We start from the raw sequence: 18293 nt of genomic DNA on the forward strand, positions 1-18293 counted from the left end.
TGGTGCTGGTGGAGGTTCAACAATTTACTTCTCCAAACACTTCAACACGCTGTTGCATCCATTATATTGCAGCTACATTAAAAAAAAATAGTGACCTTGAACCTGGGCCAGCAGAGCTGAGTTAGGAGTGGCAGGCAGGCAGCGCCTTGGCATTGCACCTGCTCTGGAGGCCAGGAGCCGTCCTGGGGCGTGCCCAGAGGGTGGGGCTTAGAGCCAGCCCCGTGAGCCCTGGGGAGTCCCTTGAGCCTGCAAGTGTGCCCGGGAACCGAGAGCATGGGGAAGCTGCTGATATTGACCCTGCTGGGGGTCTTCTTGGCCCTCATCGGGGAGAGGTTTGTGGCTTTTAGGTGAGTTGGCATCTTGCTGGGGTCTCCCCAACTCTTTTCCTCCCCTCTCTAAATCAATTCCACTGGCGACCCTGGGCTGCTTTCCTCTGGGCAGAAGGGTGTTTCTTTGGGGCTTCTCTTACTCGCACCCAGCAAACTTTCTCTTGAGGAATCCTGATCTCAACGTGAGTGGCCTGCTTGCCTTGCCAGAGGAGGGCAGAAATGCCCCTTGTTTTCTAAAATTCGTGCTCTTCTCCTCCCAGTTTTGGTCACCCCTTCGGCGCCCAGAAGCTAATTCTGCTGGAAGCATGGAGCCTGGGGGAGGAGACCTGGCTACATGCAGGTTGTTTACGACAGACTCTGACAAGCCTAGGGCCAATTATTAAGCACTGCAGAGGAGTGGTTGCTGATCTCAGCTCAGAAGAGTCAGCCAGCCAGTGGGGAAAGGCGCTGAAAGCTGCAGGTAGTGAGGATGCCCCACCTTCAGGGGCGGAAGATCCAGTGGAGATGCCATCTCAGAAATAGTTCAGTCCTTCTCAGGATTGAAGAAATAAGAAACGTTTTATGATGATTTATTCTCCTGAGTAGATCTAAAGTGTCTGCTTGCCTTGTGTTGTCTTGAGGATGTTTCTTATTAATTTTCAGAGAAACTGGTCCCCTCAGAGGGTCATATTTGTAATCTGAAGAGGTTGATGCCTTGAGCAGTATTCTCTAGCGCACTTTGAGGGTGTTTATTGCCAGATTCACTCCCAGGGCACCCAAGTGAGGTTATCATAATAGGAGAGGAGATCTAAGGCATTTGGGGGCCTGAAAGTAAAGATAAGCTTCAGTATTCAGAGATTTTCTGAATAGAATTTAATAAAAAAATTTATGATAATCCTTCATGTCTAGAGCAATGTTTCAGTGTGGAAATTAGAATAATATATTGAAAGAATTTGGCCAATTTGTTTAAATTGTGATCATTTTAATTACATCATATGCCCCTAACTAAAAAACAAATACCTTAAAGTGAACCCTATTGCAGCGTAACTGTTGAAGAACCTGTTTGAATTTTGGAGAAACAGTTTGGGGACGTGGGTCAAAAGGCATTAAAAAGGCAAGATGGATTAATGATAGATAGTGACTAGTAGGTCTACTAGATCTAATAAGCATAAGTCTTATAGGCAAAACTTTAGCAAATTAAATACTGTTGGGTGTATATTTAAATTGCTGTTCATTAAATACAGATCAGTTACTCATACTATGAAATAGTTTTCATTTATTTGGGGAGCAAAGTGTTTATGTTGAACTGTATTTTGTCTTTCCACAGTAACTGGATGAAGTTAGCTGATGCGAGTACATTACCCACAAATTTTTCACATTGTATATATAAATATACATGCAGGAAGATGCCTGCCTAATTTAAATACCATTATTTTATTATATGTGTGGTGGAAAGTTCACTGATTGTATGTGTTTGTCTTGCACGCGTACAACCTGGGTTCGATTCCTCCATCACTCTCAGAGAGCCTGGCAAGCTACCCGAGGCATATTAGATATGCCAAGAACAGTAACAACAAGTCTCACAATGGAGAAGGTACTGGTGCTCGCTCGAGCAAGTTGACGAACAATAGGATGACAGTGCTACAGTGCTACATTGACACCCCTCCCTTCATGTTTTTATGTTCCACAGAAAAAGAGCTCTTGCAGATCGAGAAGTGGTGTCAATAGAACCGCAGACCTGCCGTGTTATCGAGGGGCTTGGTATGTATCTGATGGTCCTGTGAAACACCAGTATATTTTCTTCACCTGACTTAGCTAGTCAACTGTTTTTAATTCCCTGCTACTCTTTAAACTCAGCTCCTGTGCCCTCTGCCCTGTTATCACTTTCACATGTGTCAAAATCAAAGACATTCACCTCCCCAATGGCTGGCCCTCATTGATCTCCGTTCCTTGGCCCTTCTGTGAATTTCTATTCCCTTCTCTGCTGTCTTCAGTTGTCTGTTATTACTTCTGTCTGCTTCTCTTTCCTTGGTGACATTTCTGACTTCAAGGGTTGCTTTCTTTCATATTTTATCTGTAAGTGTTGAGAGGAATATGACTTAGCCCTAAAGCTCAAGAACCTTAAGTCTTGAGACCAGGCCAGTAGTATAGCAGATAGAGCGCTTATCTTCCACACAACCAACCTGGGTTCATCTCGTTCACTCTGTATAGTCTCCTGAGTTCTCCAGGAATGATCCCTGAATGCAGAGCTGGGAGTAATCCCTGAACATTGCCAAGTGTGGCGCAACCTCTCTCTGCCCATCTCCCCTGAAAAGAACCTCAAGTCTACTGAGATGTCTTTATAGAAAATTAACTGAAGTGTTGGGAAAATAGCTTAAAAGACTAGTGCAGAAGTCCTGTCTAAGTGGCACCATATGGTCCCATGAGCACCAGGGAGGGAACCCCAAGCAACACGCTGGAAGTAGCCCCTAGAACTCTCAGGTGTGGCCCTCAAACAAACATACAAACAACAAAATTGAAAATTCAGGACCATTATCTCCAATCTTTCAAATCACAGTTCTGCTTTTCAGTCTGAAATATACTTCCTGTTTTTTGATTTCTTCCCCCATACTGCTCCCCACAACCAGTTCTTCTATACTTCTCCTATGTGCAGAACTGCCATTCTCCAAGGGATTCTGTTCTAAATCCAGGAACAGTTGAGTTCTCCTTGTTCTTCTTTGTTCTGTACCAGGCACATTGGTGTGAGCTTTCCTGTACCCCGATACCAAGCTAATTGCACTCATAATTCCAGAATTGCTTCTCCAGATTCCAAGTGTCCAGTTCTCTTTGATACTGCCATGAGAAAAACACACACACACACACACACACACACACACACACACACACAAACCAGTTAGACTGTATTCACCATTCTGGGACATGTTCTTTTTTTTTTTTTTTCACCTCTGCTCAAGACACTTTCCTTCTCTGGTTCTTTCATTTCTACTTGCTGAAGTCAGCCGCAAATTCCTCTCTTACCTCTGAACTCTCAACACTCTGAAATTCAGATTCCCTTAACGACACTTTCTTAAGCCTTATTTTATAGCTAGCAGGGGTCTTTCTTTTTCTCACTATCAGGTTATAAACTCCCTAGAAAGAACTGATTTATGTATCAGTATGTGACAAGGTGACAAGATAGTCTATAGTGATAGAGTTGGTACATTATTTTTCTTTATATATAAAAAGATGTGAGTTCTTTATATATAAAATTAGACCTAATATGCACAGATATAAAAGGGTACATATGTATGGTATATATTTCTGATATGCATATGCATATATATATCAGAAAGAATAAATGTTCCCTTTTTATTTTGACTATTTTTATCATCTCAGTTTCTGAAAGTTGTAACCTGACTTTCTGCTCCCTAAGCGTAGAGGAGAATTGTACTCCAGGCTGAAAAAGAGAAGGAACTGAACACATACTCCTCAAAAACCTGAGGTCCTTCAAAGGATTCTGGACAGAAAGAATAAGATTATGTGGATAAAAAAAAATAAGTCGCTGGCACTCTTGTCCTCACAGAATTCTGGGTGAAGAGTAAAACTTTAGAAGGAATGATCCCATCCCAAGATAGTGGCAAAATTGTCCAAAATAATGAAATCATTTCAACTTGGAAATGAGTAATATAGTGGCAACAGTGTAGGATAAAGCCAGATTAACTTCCTCCCCAAATAGTCTCCCCCAATATTTGTACCTTCCACCTGCTGTTTTTGTACTGTTTTGGCAGAGAGATCCTGCAATGACTCAGACTGAATTTCCTAAGGAGTCAAAAGAATGTAGGCTTAAGGTTGGATCTGATTTAATTTTTTTAAAAAATAAAATGTGGTACTCATGTGTTGACTGGTTTATATGGGAATGTTAGTATTCCCTGTATATTTCTTTATAAAAATTAAAAACCTTCTGAGTTATTTTGAAGGGGACTTAGTCTGGATGATAACTAAAGTCTAGTCCCATTCTAAAATTATATAATGTGTATATTTGAGAAACTGAAACTAGATCAATATTATTAGACATAAGTCAACATTAAGGTTACTCAAATATTTAAAAATAATTACTTATGTGGTTAAAATCATATTGTGTACAAGGGAGAAAATGCAATGTTACTTATTATGACATTTTTTACTTATGATATTTGAGCAGGCACTAGTAACATCTCCATGTGAGACTTCTTGTTATTGTTTTTGGCATATGCCACGGGGAGCTTGCCAGGCTCTGCCATGCGGGCGAGATACTCTCGGTAGCTTGCCAGGCTCTCCAAAAGGGGTGGAGGAATCGAAGCCGGGTCAGCCTCGTGCAAGGCGAACGCCCTACCTGCTGTGCTATAGCTCCAGCCCACTTATGATATTATGATTTATATTGTCATGACTACCGGCATTTTTTGTAGTCTATATGTGTCAACTGATCAAGTTAGAATGATCATTAATACTTACCAATATAGCAGCAGTAATGATATATTTCTTGAAATAACAATGCTGCCTTTACAAAGGATTAGTGTTTCTGTGCATTCTGCTGATTCCTTTATTCTACATCATCCTTTTAATCAACCAGTATTGTGTTATTACTACCTTTACAGATTAGGAAATTAACAAAGGAAAGAATTTACTTGCCCAATAACTAGACAGTGAAGAGGGCTCAGGGGAGGGCATACTGGAAATTCTTACTCCCACAGGTGCCACTATTGCTAATATGCACTGGGTCTGTCATGCAGGTTTTTGTCTCTGGAAGAGAAAGGGAGGGAAGGTACAGAGGCACAAGAATTGTGTGTAAGCAATAATGATTCGTTTTCAAATCTAAGTGCAAAGCAGCAACGTTCCCTTTGTGTTGCTGAAGTACACAAAGATAAGCAAAATTCTTGTGAACATGCCCACTTTTGCATTTTCAGATTAATGTAAGTGAATCTATGCTGTCAGAGGAGATATATAAAATGGTACTTGGGAGAGAAAAGGAGTCAAACAAGAAAACAGATTATACAGCTTTTCTAACTTTTCTTTAGAAATGAACCCTTACCAGCAGAACTTCAAGATTAATTTCAAGAAACTAAACAGTTTATCCAGTCAAGTAATTGTTATTGGGAGCTAAACAGCTAAAAGACAGGTTTTAGTGAGGATTTAGTAGTGAAACCAAACTTTGCTTTTGTATCCAGTAAATTTAGTATTTAATAGAAAATTGGCATGTAAGCATAGAAATGCTACCAATTGTGGAAAATGTCATGTGGAAGTAATCACAGGTACCCATATTAGTACATAAAATGGATGATGGAATTAAAAGTGGTTGGGAATGTTGAGGTATGTTTTATTAGATCCCAACTGTTGAGATAGTACAAAGGTGACTTGTGGCAGGTACCACAAATGGTCTTCTGAGTACTGCCAAGTGTCACTCCTCAGCATGGTCTTAAGAGTAGCCTCTGAGCACTACTGGCTCAACCCCTAAATAAATAAATGAATAAGTAAATAAATAAATAAATGTGTTAAATCCCAAACTAATCTTTTCATTTCACACCTCCCTCAACTCTTGAATCTATTCCATTGTCTAATTTTGACTTTTTAATGATGACACCTTTATTTCAAAAATATGACCCCAAATAAGTAATCCTGAAGTCATCTGCGATGTTTTCCTTTTCCTTACTTCCCCAAGTGTAATTGATCACCAACCATTCCAGCTCGAGAATTCTTCACAGTATTTATACTAATGGCTTCCCAATAGGTCAGTGTTGCTCCTCTATAACCATTCTCAATATTGCTAGCAGTCATCGTTTTCTTTGACAATGCAGACCTCATAATTCCCCAGCTCAAAACTTTACAGAGATCCCTGAATCTTGTAATATGAGTGTTAAAAAACATAGATTCAAATTCCTCTGCATTTTGGTTTAGTTTCAGTTCTTGTGGCTCTTGATCTCTCTCCAGCTATGATGCAATAATTCTCGCGGCAATTCCTGAAATGTGCCAAACCTAAATGCTATACACATGTCATTAATTTCTTGGAAACTCACACCTTTCCCATCCCATTTTTAATTTCACTTTGTGGACTATCATAGTCACTTAGAGATGTGTTGTAGTTATTGTGTCTCTGTAGCACACTACCCTCAAATCTAGTGACATTAAATAGAAATTACTTTGTTCATACATCTGCAATTCTTACAAGACTCTGGAGATAGCTCTGCCATTTGCATTTATAGAGTGAATGAAAGGCTGGGAACTGAATTCGGCAGAGGATTCTCTTCCATGTATCTCTCTTTGTCTCTCCATATCTATCTCTGTGACTACCTGTCTGTTTCTCTTTTGTATAGTTTAACACTTAGGTTCAGCTCTTCCAAGGTGAAGGAGAAAAGAGGTGAAGATTTAAAGTAAGTGCTACAAGAAGAGATGACTATAACTATTTGTGTATCACATGAAACAGTTGTGTTCACTTCATTCTCTTTGTAAAGCACTTACAGTTTACAGTGGCCGATTCAAAGAAGGAAAATATTGACCTTACCTCTTGATGGGAAAGTTTGAACATCACATTTTAAGAGCATATTACTATAGTAATATTTACAAAATGGTTTGTCACACTAGATACCTATTATCGTCACCTTCACTCTTGTGTGGGACATAGAACATATGAGTTTGTCTCTATACTATGAGCCATGTAAGATGGTTTTTCATCCTGCCTTATTCATAATTTATGTATTACATACTAATTTTCATAGGGAAAATTTTTCTGTGTACAAACAACACATAGCAACACCACACCTGAGTGAGCAAGCACCAGAACCAACCACACACATGTTTGATTCTCAGTCATGTCAGCAACAACATAAGCAAAGAGGAAAACCCCCATACCAAAAAAAAGGGTGTACTCTAATACATATTGATTGGTATACTTATAAGAAGAGCAAACCTGCAGACAACAGAAAGAAAACTCAGGGGTGAGTATGTACAGAGGAATAGCCATTTAACAGGTCAGTAAAAGATTATGATTTGCAAGCCAAGAAGACTCAGAGGAAGTCAATCCTGTCATTACCTTGATTTTATATTTTCAGATTCAGAACTGTAATTCATTTCTCTTGTTTTAAGTCAAAAAAAAGAAAAAAATGTTCAAGCCCAGTTATCGTTGATACATATCTGACTGAACTCTTTCAAAATTCATTTATATTCAAGAGTTTATCTGAAATCCATCATCATTATTATAGTGTAATTAATCAGTTTCCTCTTATGATATAGATTAACAAGTTGGAAGAAGAGAAATATCAGGCAGGGAGACACTCAAGAGATCTTCACAATGATGCTTACCAAGTGGTATCACTAGACTTCAAAGGGATAAACTGGATCTCTCAGAATATACCCCAGAAATTATTGTTATTGTTGTTGTTTCAAGGGTCACATTTGGTGGTGTTCAGGGTTTATTTCTTACTCTATACTCAGGGATTACTTCTAGTGGACCTTAAGGAAGTGCCAGGATTGAACCAATGTAAGTCATGTGAAAGTGCTTTACCCACTGTTTCTCTGGACCTACTCCAGAAGATTTTATTTAAAGAATAAATCTAGTATATACATTTATTTTATGGTTATTTGTCTTTTTCTGCTAAACATAGAGTCTAGAAAGAGAATTTGGCATTTAAGGGGTCCGACTTGGAAATATTGTTGATAAACATGCCTTTGGGTTTCTTGAAATAATTTTCCAAGTAAATAACTGAAAAAGTCAATGTATTTTCCCAAAGAAGTTCAAAGTTTTCACTAAGTGATTTATTTTTTAAGTCTTCATAGAAGTATCCTTCTGATCCTTCACTTCCCTTGCAGAAGCTGGCTCTGAAGATATTGATATACTTCCTAGTGGGTTGGCTTTTATCTCCGGTGTAAGTATTTTTCATGCCCTTTGGATGCTTCTGTCAATAGCTATATAGATGGTACATTAATGTTGTCCACTTGAGCTGCCAGATGGCCCCCTACATTCTCATCCATCTGCGTGTAAACCAGTCAACTAAAAAGCCAAAACAAGATTCTTTAGAATCTCAAAACACCACATGAATGCCCAGGCTTGCCTGCCCTGTGGCGGGTAACACCCTGTGGGCTTAGCATACTCAGTAGGATCTCAATAAATATATATTGATTTCCATTCAATTCCTGGCCAAATTGTCTGATATTTTCTGTTCTTGTCTACCTCTATCGTTGCCCCAGTTGACTGAGTCTCATTTTCTGGTAGTCACCTTCTTAATAACTAGTCTTCCTTTCTCTGTTATTTGTGCCTGGTAAATATTTGTGGATCAAAATTTAACCATGTGATTCAATTCAAATTGCGAGCATTTTTTTCTTTTTTGGCCTGGATTCCCTGCCATTCTGTATCTTTCACAGAGCCATAGAGAACAGCCTGCATCTTATTCTCAGCATCACCTTCAAGGGTTTGCAATGATTGGAGAGCTATAAGAGGGATTGAATTCCAACAAATAAAAATGTATGAGTTGGTAAATGTTAAATATCATATATTTAATAAATTAATTTCAGTTTGAGATGGGTTCTAAGATTTCCAACATTTAGACTTGACTATATTTCACTTAAATTCTGTTTGCTGAAGCTACATATTAAATAATAAGTTTTGAACAAGTATGATGATTTTTTTAATCTAGATTTTTTTTGCTAAAAAGAGGGACACATAATAATCCTATATGGGCCAAATTTCTAAATTCTTAAGTACATACGTTGTAGTAAAAATTTTCCTTGTATTTCAAATTGCTAATGCAGGGTGATCGTATGAGTGGAAGTGCATGAGAGAGAGGGGTATTATTTACTTAGTTTTCTTCCAGAAATTAAGCTAAGCCTCAGCTGTCTAGCATGTTTTGTTGTTGTTGACTTAAACTTTCTAATGTCAATTTATATTTTTCAGTGTTTTGTCAAGTAGAGTGGTAAAAATGATAATTCTATAGCTAAAAGATTTCTTTGCTGTTAGGAAATAATGGATGGCATCCCAATTTTATGCTTCTTTCATATTTTCACTGGTGTTACAGGAACTGAATTATTCCTATACAAAAAGTAGATGTTTTCAATACAAATGATTCCATGGGAAAGGTTAATATGAAGCTTTAAGTCATGGAGCTCTTTTTGTAAACTGAAAGAATCATTCCGACACAGAAGTAAAAGATGATGTTCTTTGCTTATTTTAAATCTATCTGCACTGTCATAGATTAAATTTCTTGTTCTCTGTGGTTTCTCCTATTGCCCTTTCATGTCAGCCTAGAACATGTTTGGACACGCTGCTGATTTAGGGAATGATACTGCACAATATATATTTTTAGCTTATTTCAAGGTGCCAGCAGCTGTTTGCTTTCTTATCCTAGAATCTGGCTCTCTTCTCTTGTCTGTAAGATTACTCTCGTCTTCAAGTATTTCCAGCTAACACCTAGTTCTATGTGAGATCTCACTGTTGCAACATTTTTATTTCCCGGGAAGACCTTTCATTCTCTTCACTAACAGTTTCTCTGTGAATGAGCTTTCTCTTTTATGGCTCCTCATGTTCCTTATGTCACGGCTCTTACACACTACAGTGTATTTGATTGCTTAGTGTTTCATCCTTGGATTTCAAGATTCTTGAAGTCAGGATTTTGGAGGGGTCATTTCATGCTTAGCATTTGACATCCTACCTGGAATAACATGTGTTTGAGTGTTTATTGAAAACGTGCTTATTAATGAAAGTAATGGAGGATTTCAGTGCCTACCTAAACATCCTGGTGTTCTATTCAGGAAAGTGAGATGCTTACACCTCTTTTAGTAGTCAGTGACAGCTAAAGAATTTCTTGTTAATAACTTGTCACAACCCTACACCAAAGCCTTAAGTGGAAAACTAGGCAAAATGAAGCTGTTTATCAGGATTGTTTCATTCATCTCAATAATTTCTCTAGACCCACACTGTTACCAATATCCCACATTAATATCCATTCTAAACAATTTCTCATTTTAGAGCATCCTTTTTTTCTGCATTAGTAACAGTACCTTCATGTACTCACAAACTGACAAGTTGTGATACTGAACTTTGTGCTGCCTTCCTCAGCAATATTCTCTACTGTCAAACCTTCTCTTTTGATGTCACAGATACAGGCTGTACAATTAGAGCTCTGAGTGACTGAGTCAATTTGCTTCTCTAAGCTTAACTTCCCCTCAGATGAAAAGAGAAGGTGTGGTATTATCTGTCTTTAACTTTTCAACCCATAATACTGGCATAATCATTATTATCCACTGACCTTAAAAACATAATACCCATTGAGGAAAAGTAGGATTAGAGCCTGACTTTATGACCTGATATTGGAGAGAATTATTATTTCCTCATTGGTTAAAACTAAGAAATCATATGATTTCTAAATATATGCCCTAAAAACAGTAAAGCAAATAGATATTGAGCTAACTCAAGGACAGAAGGCAGATGGGGCTAAAAGGAGTACAGTAGTTAGGAGACTTGCCTTACATGTGGCCAGTCTCTCTGAAACTGCATATGATATCCTGAGCACCTCCAAAAATCCCTTAGTGCAGATCCATGAGTAAGCATTGAGCACCACTGTGTGTGGCCAAAACAACAACAGCAACAAAGAGAATAGAATGATGTTATTTCCTTGAACAAAGAGAAATAAAGGAAAAAAATTGATAAAACCAAAGAAATTCAGAGACACTAAGAAGGGAATCCTAGAAAGTTTTTGTTGAATGGCATTTTTCCTAGATAAGAGGTAAAACTACCTATTGAAAATGGATAGCAAAAAATATAATGAAATTTGAATATAATGAAGAAATATGAAAGTAAAATTAATTACAATAGATACTGGGTAAAAGGAATAGATTGTCTATTAGAATGAGCAAAAGATTGATAAACAGTATTGGATGGTCAAGTTTGGGATAATAACTTGGTATTGGAATTATTTAGACTGCATTTAGACTAATATTTTATAAAAACTGGACCAGGGCATAGGGATTGGGTGGAAATTGGTAAGAAAACTATAAAACAAGGGGAAGGAGTACCTTCCTTAGAAGATAAACTGAATTGATAACAGACTGGACACTGGAAGAAATTTAAGGTTGATTTTCCCTCTAGATAAATGAATTTGAATAACTTAGAATAGAAAACCACATCTGGTTGACCTCTATAGTGCCAAGATATCTAAGGAATGTTAGTTTTCTAATAGGGTTTAGACATAGGTGGCAATTCTAAGAAAAGCATTAAGATGTAAGTAGAGTAACAGAAATAAATATGGCTTCCCAGTGGTAAGATGAGAGTGATGAAAGGACCACAAGCACAGGATTTTTATGTGTGTATAATTGTGTGTGCATGTGTATGTGTGTATCCATGTTTATAAGAAAGGGAAAGTCAGATAAGTAGATTAGAAAGGGAGAAACGGAAATGAGGGTACAAGTGAAGATACAAAATTATTGATATAGTTCTGAATGATGGGGATATGTGAAAATTGGGTAGAATTTTGCAGTTGTTATCAAATAAACTCAAAAGTTTTATACAATAACCTATAAAACAGCCAACATGCAACATACTCAATAAATCTATTATTGGTTGATGAAAACCTGGTCCTGTGAATACAATCACTGTCTAATTTTAATATATATTTTAATATATGGCTCTTTTAATACTTGAAGAAAAGGATTCAGCTGCAAATTTTCAGATACATCTAGATATGCAAAATAAGTCAAAGATAGTAAACTCTTTGAGGCTAACTCCATATGCTTTTCCTTGGTTTTATGCTGTTTCCACTACAAAATATAAGAGATTGAAAATGAGCACAATACAATAAAACCATATGTCCAGTCTCTGTTTTGAATTAGTTATATAGTATCGCTGTATCACTGTCATCCTGCTGCTCATCAATTTGCTTGAGCGGGCACCAGTAACGTCTCCAAGGTGAGACTTCTTGTTACTATTTTTGGCATATTGAATACACCACAGGTAGCTTGCCAGGCTCTGCTGTGCAGGCGGGATACTCTTGGTATCTTGCTGGGCTCTCTGAGAGGGATGGAGGAATCAGCCGCGTGCAAGGCAAATACCCTACCCACTGTGCTAGAACTGGGAAGATAGTACAAAAGATTGGTTATGCTTTTTATATGGGAGCCCTGGGTTAAATCCCTAGCACAACATGGCTCTCCAAATACCTCCGCAAGTGATTTCCAACACTCGGCTGGGAGAGCACTGCCAGGCAGGTGTAACCCCCAAATAAACAATTAAGAAGATTCTCAAAAGAATCTTAGTGACAATACAATTTATCTTCCTTGTTTTAATTATTAAATGATTTTTTTTTGGCTTTTAGGCCACACAAGCAATGCTCAGGGGTTACTCCTGGCTCTACACTCAGGAATTCCTCCTGGAAGGGCATTGGGGGACTGGGAATCAAATTCAAGTTGGCCACATGTAAGGCAAGCAACCTACCCACTGTGCTATCATTTTAGACATAACTTCCTCATTTTTAAAATGAGGCACAGGCAAATCAAAAGAATAATACAAAGTAACATATCTTAGTCTCTTGCATTATACTTTTTGATAAACATCATGCTATATGTATTGGTGGACTGGAGCGATAGCACAGTGGGTAGAACGTTTGCCTTGCACGCAGCCGACCCGGGTTCAATTCCTCCGTCCCTCTCTAAGAGCTCGGCAAGCTACTGAGAGTATCCTGCCCACATGGCAGAGTCTGTCAAGCTACCCGTGGTGTATTGATATGCCAAAAACAGTAATAACAAGTCTCACAATTGAGACGTTACTGGTACCTGCTCAAGCAAAATTGATGAACAATGGGATGACAGAGACAGTGACAGATATATATTAATATATTAAACTACATTAAAAATTGAGTATAGATATTTCCAATATGTTCATTCCCATTCCTAATAACATGAAAGACCTCACTCAGTAATTTTCCAGATCATGGATATAATGACAACAGTGACATATGAACAGTTTCAGAAATATGAAAAAATGTAGCCTTTTTAACATTTTAATTGGATTTGCAATTTCAGCTTCCCTCTCAAAAATTTGACTCTGGTATGTATACGTGTGCATACTGATTCTTTTTTTTTTTTAAGGGATTAAAATATCCAGGCATGCAAAGCTTTGCTCCAGATGAACCAGGACATATCTACTTGGTAGATCTGAAGGAGAAAACCCCCAAAGTGCAAGTGCTACAAATCAGTGATGGTTTTGACAAAGCATCATTTAATCCACATGGGATCAGTACTTTCATCGACAAAGGTAAAGCCTTAATACCTAATAAAGGGGAAAGGTGGAGAATATAAACCACTCATGCCCAACTATCAACATAGACGTGGAAAGAGGAAGATGCAGTTTTATTTAAATGATGTACATTTGTAATAAATGTGTCACTGTCACTGTCATCCCGTTGCTCATCGATTTGCTCGAGTGATCACCAGTAATGTCTCCATTGTGAGACTTGTTGTTACTGTTTTTGACATATCAAATACGCCACGGGTAGCTTGCCAGGCTCTGCAGTGGGGTGTGATACTCTTGGTAGCTTGCCAGGCTCTCCGAGAGGTGCGGAGGAATCGAATATGGGTTGGCCGTGTGCGAGGCGAACGCCCTACTGCTGTGCTATCGCTCTAGCCCAGTAAACGTGTATCAAAACATTTTTACACGTTGCATTAAAAATAAAGGGAAACTGAAATATGGTCACCTCCACTTCCCTCTAGTTTCTTTTCTTCTCACTTGACTATCACAATTTGTTAAATATTGGTCCTATAAATCTAACATAAATTGTAGGCCTTCTTTTTTTTTCTTTTCTTTGGTTCACACCCAGCGACGCTCAGGGGTCACTCCTGGCTCTGCACTCAGGTGCTCAGGTACTCAGGTTCTCAGGGGACCATATGGGATGCTGGGAATCAAACCCGGGTCAGCTGCGAGCAAGGCAAACACCCTACCCATTGTGCTACCGTTCCAGCCCCAAATTGTAGGCCTTTTGAAAAACATTGTGTAACATTAAAAGAAAAACCCAAAAGAAAATCATAAACTGTCCTTTTTTTTTTTGCTTTATGGGTCACATCTGAAGATGCTCAGGGGTTGCTCTGGCTGTGCACTAAGAAATTACTCATGGTAGTGCTTGGGTGCTTGGAGGATCATTTGGGACTGAATCCAGGTTGGCCATGTGCAAGGCAAATGCCTTGCCTGCTGTACTACCTCTCCGGTCGCTACATTTTAAAGCTTCATAAAACCCAGCAAGGAAGTGTGGAAAAACTCAATGTGAGAAATTGTGGGTAAATCATATATTTGATCAGGTTGGTATCCAAATATGGAAATGATTCTTACAACAAAAAGACAATAAATTCAATTTTTAAAATAGACAAAGATTCTCAGTAGACATCTCTTCAAAGATATACACACATGTCCCAAAGTCCACAGAAAAATCCTCAACAATTGAACTCACTCGCAAATCAAAATCAGAACGTGGTCCCACTTCACAGTCACTAGGAGAGCTATAAAAAAAGAAGAAAATAATAAGCAGTGGCAAGAATGTGGAGAAATTGTAATCTTCACACATATTTAGTAGAGTTGGGAAGTGGTTTGTTTGTTTTTCAAAACATTAAACATAGTTGCAATGTGATCCAGAAACTTTACTGTCGACTTGTCTTAGGTATGTATCAAGGAGTAAAGTTTCTGGATCACATTGCAACTATGTTTAATGTTTTGTGTAAGGAACTCTTAGAATCAAACTTAATAATTGTTCTTCAAAGGGATGTTACTCTATGGAGAATGACTCCCATAGCACAGCGGGTAGGGAGTTTGCCTTGCATGTGGCCGAACTGGGTTCAATTCCTCCATCCCTCTTAGAGAGTCTGGCAAGCTACCGAGAGTATCTCGCCGGCATGGCAGAGCCTGGCAAACCACCTGTGGCATATTCAATATGCCAAAAACAGTAACAAGAAGTCTCACAATGGAGACCTTACTGGTGCGCACTCAAGCAAATCGATGAACAACTGGATGACAGTGACAGTATCTCATCTCTAGAATATTATCAACAAAAAATGTGACTCATTCAGTGCTGGTTCCCAGAGTCTAGGACAGTATTTGATGCATAAAAGTTGTTCTGTGAAGCTTTGTTAAATAAATAATAAACCATGTGATACAGGAAAATATATATTAATTTTCAATTTTATGAATGAGAAATGGAATTTTTTTGAATTGAACTGAATTTATTTATTTATTTATAAAAAATATTTTATTGAATAACCGTGAAAAAAAAAATACAAAGCTTTCAGGTTTAAGTCACAGTCAATTACTGATTAAACCCCCATCCCTTCACCAGTGCACATGTTCCACCACCAAGAACCCCAATACACCCCCTCCCACCCCACACCCCACCTAAGTAGCTAATGATATTCCCTTTATTCTCTATATACTTTGAGTACATTCCATATTTCCATACAGAACTCACTATTATTGTTTGGAAATTTTCCCCAACAATCAGGCCTGCTGAATAGGCATCATCTAATGATTTCTCTTCATTGTTGAGAGTAAAGACTCTGAGTCTGCGCGGCCGCTATTGCGGCCGCGCGGTTTTGGATTTCTAATATTTTAGCTCAGTTCACAGTCAAAATGCATGGCTGCAAGAAACCGCTCTGGTGCCAAAATGGGTTAGGAGACCTCAAGATCACAGTCTTTAGGAGCAGAGGGTCTGTTTCTCGTGCCGTGGCTCTGGATCATCCGAGAAATGGAATTTAAAGAAGTATAGTGAAGTGGACTTCGATCCTATAATTAATACTTCCAAAGTACCATATTTGCTACTAGAGGATCTTGCTTCTAGTCTTATGTCTTTTACAAAGGTTATATTAGAGATTTTGGTTTTAATTAAATAATTAAAAAGCCACCAGATTTTTTGCCTGACATTTTACTAGACATGATGCTTCTGTGGAAAAGACGCAATGAGTGGTCAGATTAAACTGGAGCTACTTTATTGCATGGGATAGTGTTAGAAGTAGGGCTTGTTTCTTGTTTTGGTTTTGAGAGGGAACCAGTTTACAGGTTAATTCTCAGACATTGAGGCATTCAGAACTGAGTATGTTAAGATAGGAGACTATTCTCTATAATTATGTATTTTATATATAAGATTTGTGGAAGTGGAGATGGAATCAGTAGAGGACAATAGCAGTCTGACCATAGAAAAGTTATTTGAAAGATTTGGTCCAAGTACACACCTAAAGAAGCATCCAGAGAAGTACCTATAGCATTTATGCTGTGTCCATCAAGCATGTCTTCCCAAATGGCAGTGTGCAGACTAAAATTCAACCTGGATTATCTTCCAGACCACACAGCCTGCAACTCAGCTCAGTCAGACCAAAATAAAATTTACCTGTGAAGACTGACTATCCTCTTTCGAGTTGAGCACAAGTGCCTGTGTGCTCCTAAGCCCTCCAGTGTAAATAAACTCCATAACCCATGCCTGTGGCTTATTCCACTATGTTCTTGGAAAACACATCAAGGCACAAATTCCAATAAGAAAACAAATAGGTGAACATTCCCAAGGTTGTTGGAAATTGCCTAGTCCATTTATCTTGCATTCATATTGATATTCCTGTTCATTAGATTTACCAAAATATTTTTAAAAAATGAATCATCATAAGATATTTACAAAGCTTTCATGATTGAGTTTCAGTCATACAATGATTGAACACACATTGCTCCACCAGTTTGCATTTCCCATCACCAATTTCCCCAGTCTCCCTCCCAAATTTACTAAATATTGCTATGGCAACCTTGGGTAAATGACTTGTTTCAGCAACTCCTAAGTTGCAATGCAGGTAATTCTTAGAGGAAAGAATTTTTAGCAAAACTTTATTAAACTTACACCAACTTCCTTGTACTCTTGTTGAAGGGCCACTCTGAATATCTATGTCTATATACCTTGTAGTTTTATATCTTCCTGTTAGAGAGGGCAGACAAGTGAGGCTGAAGAGTTTATTGCAGAAATGTCTTGGTTGGTTCTACCACTTGATAGTAAAATTGCTGACATTGCCATCTATCTGCTGAAGATCAATTTCTCAATAAAATGAAAATTTAATTTGATTTTTACTCGTCTGGTATTTATCTGATTTGCTTATATGGTGTGAAGTTCAATTAAAGATGAATAAGAAAAATCCTTGAAAGTGACTAAGTTCTATGTCAAGTTTAATAATAGTTTCGATGGATATAAACTTGAAATTTATGTTCCTTCCACCCCTTCCCACCCCTGATTTAGACCATACTGTGTATCTTTATGTTGTGAATCATCCCCACATGACATCCACTGTGGAAATATTTAAGTTTGAGGAACAGCAACGTTCTATCACGCATCTGAAAACCATAAAACATGAACTTTTCCAAAGGTATGAAATTAAGGTATTTTGTTCTTCTATTTATTTTGTACCTCTGCTGTGTGCTTTGTTTTCTTGATTCAAAAGGCTTTTTAAAACTTCTGTTGTGTAGCATTTTTTTCCTAAAGCTTTCTAAAGTTCCCATGGTGGCATTGCCTAGCACCTCAACAGAAATTGCTGCATTAAATATTGAATATCCTTATATCCTCCAACCTTTACAAAGCATTTTAATCCTATAAAGGTGCCGATTTGCTTCTCAGCTCTAATCCCAGACTCCCTACCACAGTAACTCAATACCTATCATTGGGCACTCTTTCAACACCTACACCCTTTTCTAGTTGTTCTGGTAGCTCGTGTTCTGAGCCACACCCACTGGGTGTTATAACCAACCTCCATATAGACAATTCCTTTGTTTAGTGAGAGTTTTAAAGAAAAAATTTAAAAGCATATGCAGGCATATACTTTAAAATTGTATTTATTAAGTGTTGACAAAGTGCCATGCATTATGCCGAAGTATTTAATTCTCACAACAGCTTTTAGTAATTGGCCCAAGTAAACTGAGATTTAAAGAAGTATTGGGTTAAGTGATTGCCTGTTATGTAATTTATAAGTAGTAGAACTACCGTGTAA

General features: G+C 38.0%; 1 protein-coding gene across 1 annotated transcript in view; it reads left to right on the plus strand.

Moving 5' to 3' along the window:
• Positions 1–206: 206 nt before the first annotated feature.
• PON3 (paraoxonase 3) overlaps positions 207–18293 on the plus strand; it is a 30289-nt gene continuing 12202 nt past the window's right edge. The window contains exons 1-5 of the mRNA XM_004602195.2: positions 207–347; positions 1999–2069; positions 8127–8182; positions 13389–13554; positions 17549–17675. Coding sequence (XP_004602252.2) covers positions 274–347; positions 1999–2069; positions 8127–8182; positions 13389–13554; positions 17549–17675 — 494 coding nt within the window. The 5' untranslated portion in view covers positions 207–273. The remainder of the gene's footprint in view (positions 348–1998; positions 2070–8126; positions 8183–13388; positions 13555–17548; positions 17676–18293) is intronic.

Source organism: Sorex araneus, chromosome 1 (assembly GCF_027595985.1).
Source record: "Sorex araneus isolate mSorAra2 chromosome 1, mSorAra2.pri, whole genome shotgun sequence".
NCBI classification, from domain to species: Eukaryota; Metazoa; Chordata; class Mammalia; order Eulipotyphla; family Soricidae; genus Sorex; species Sorex araneus.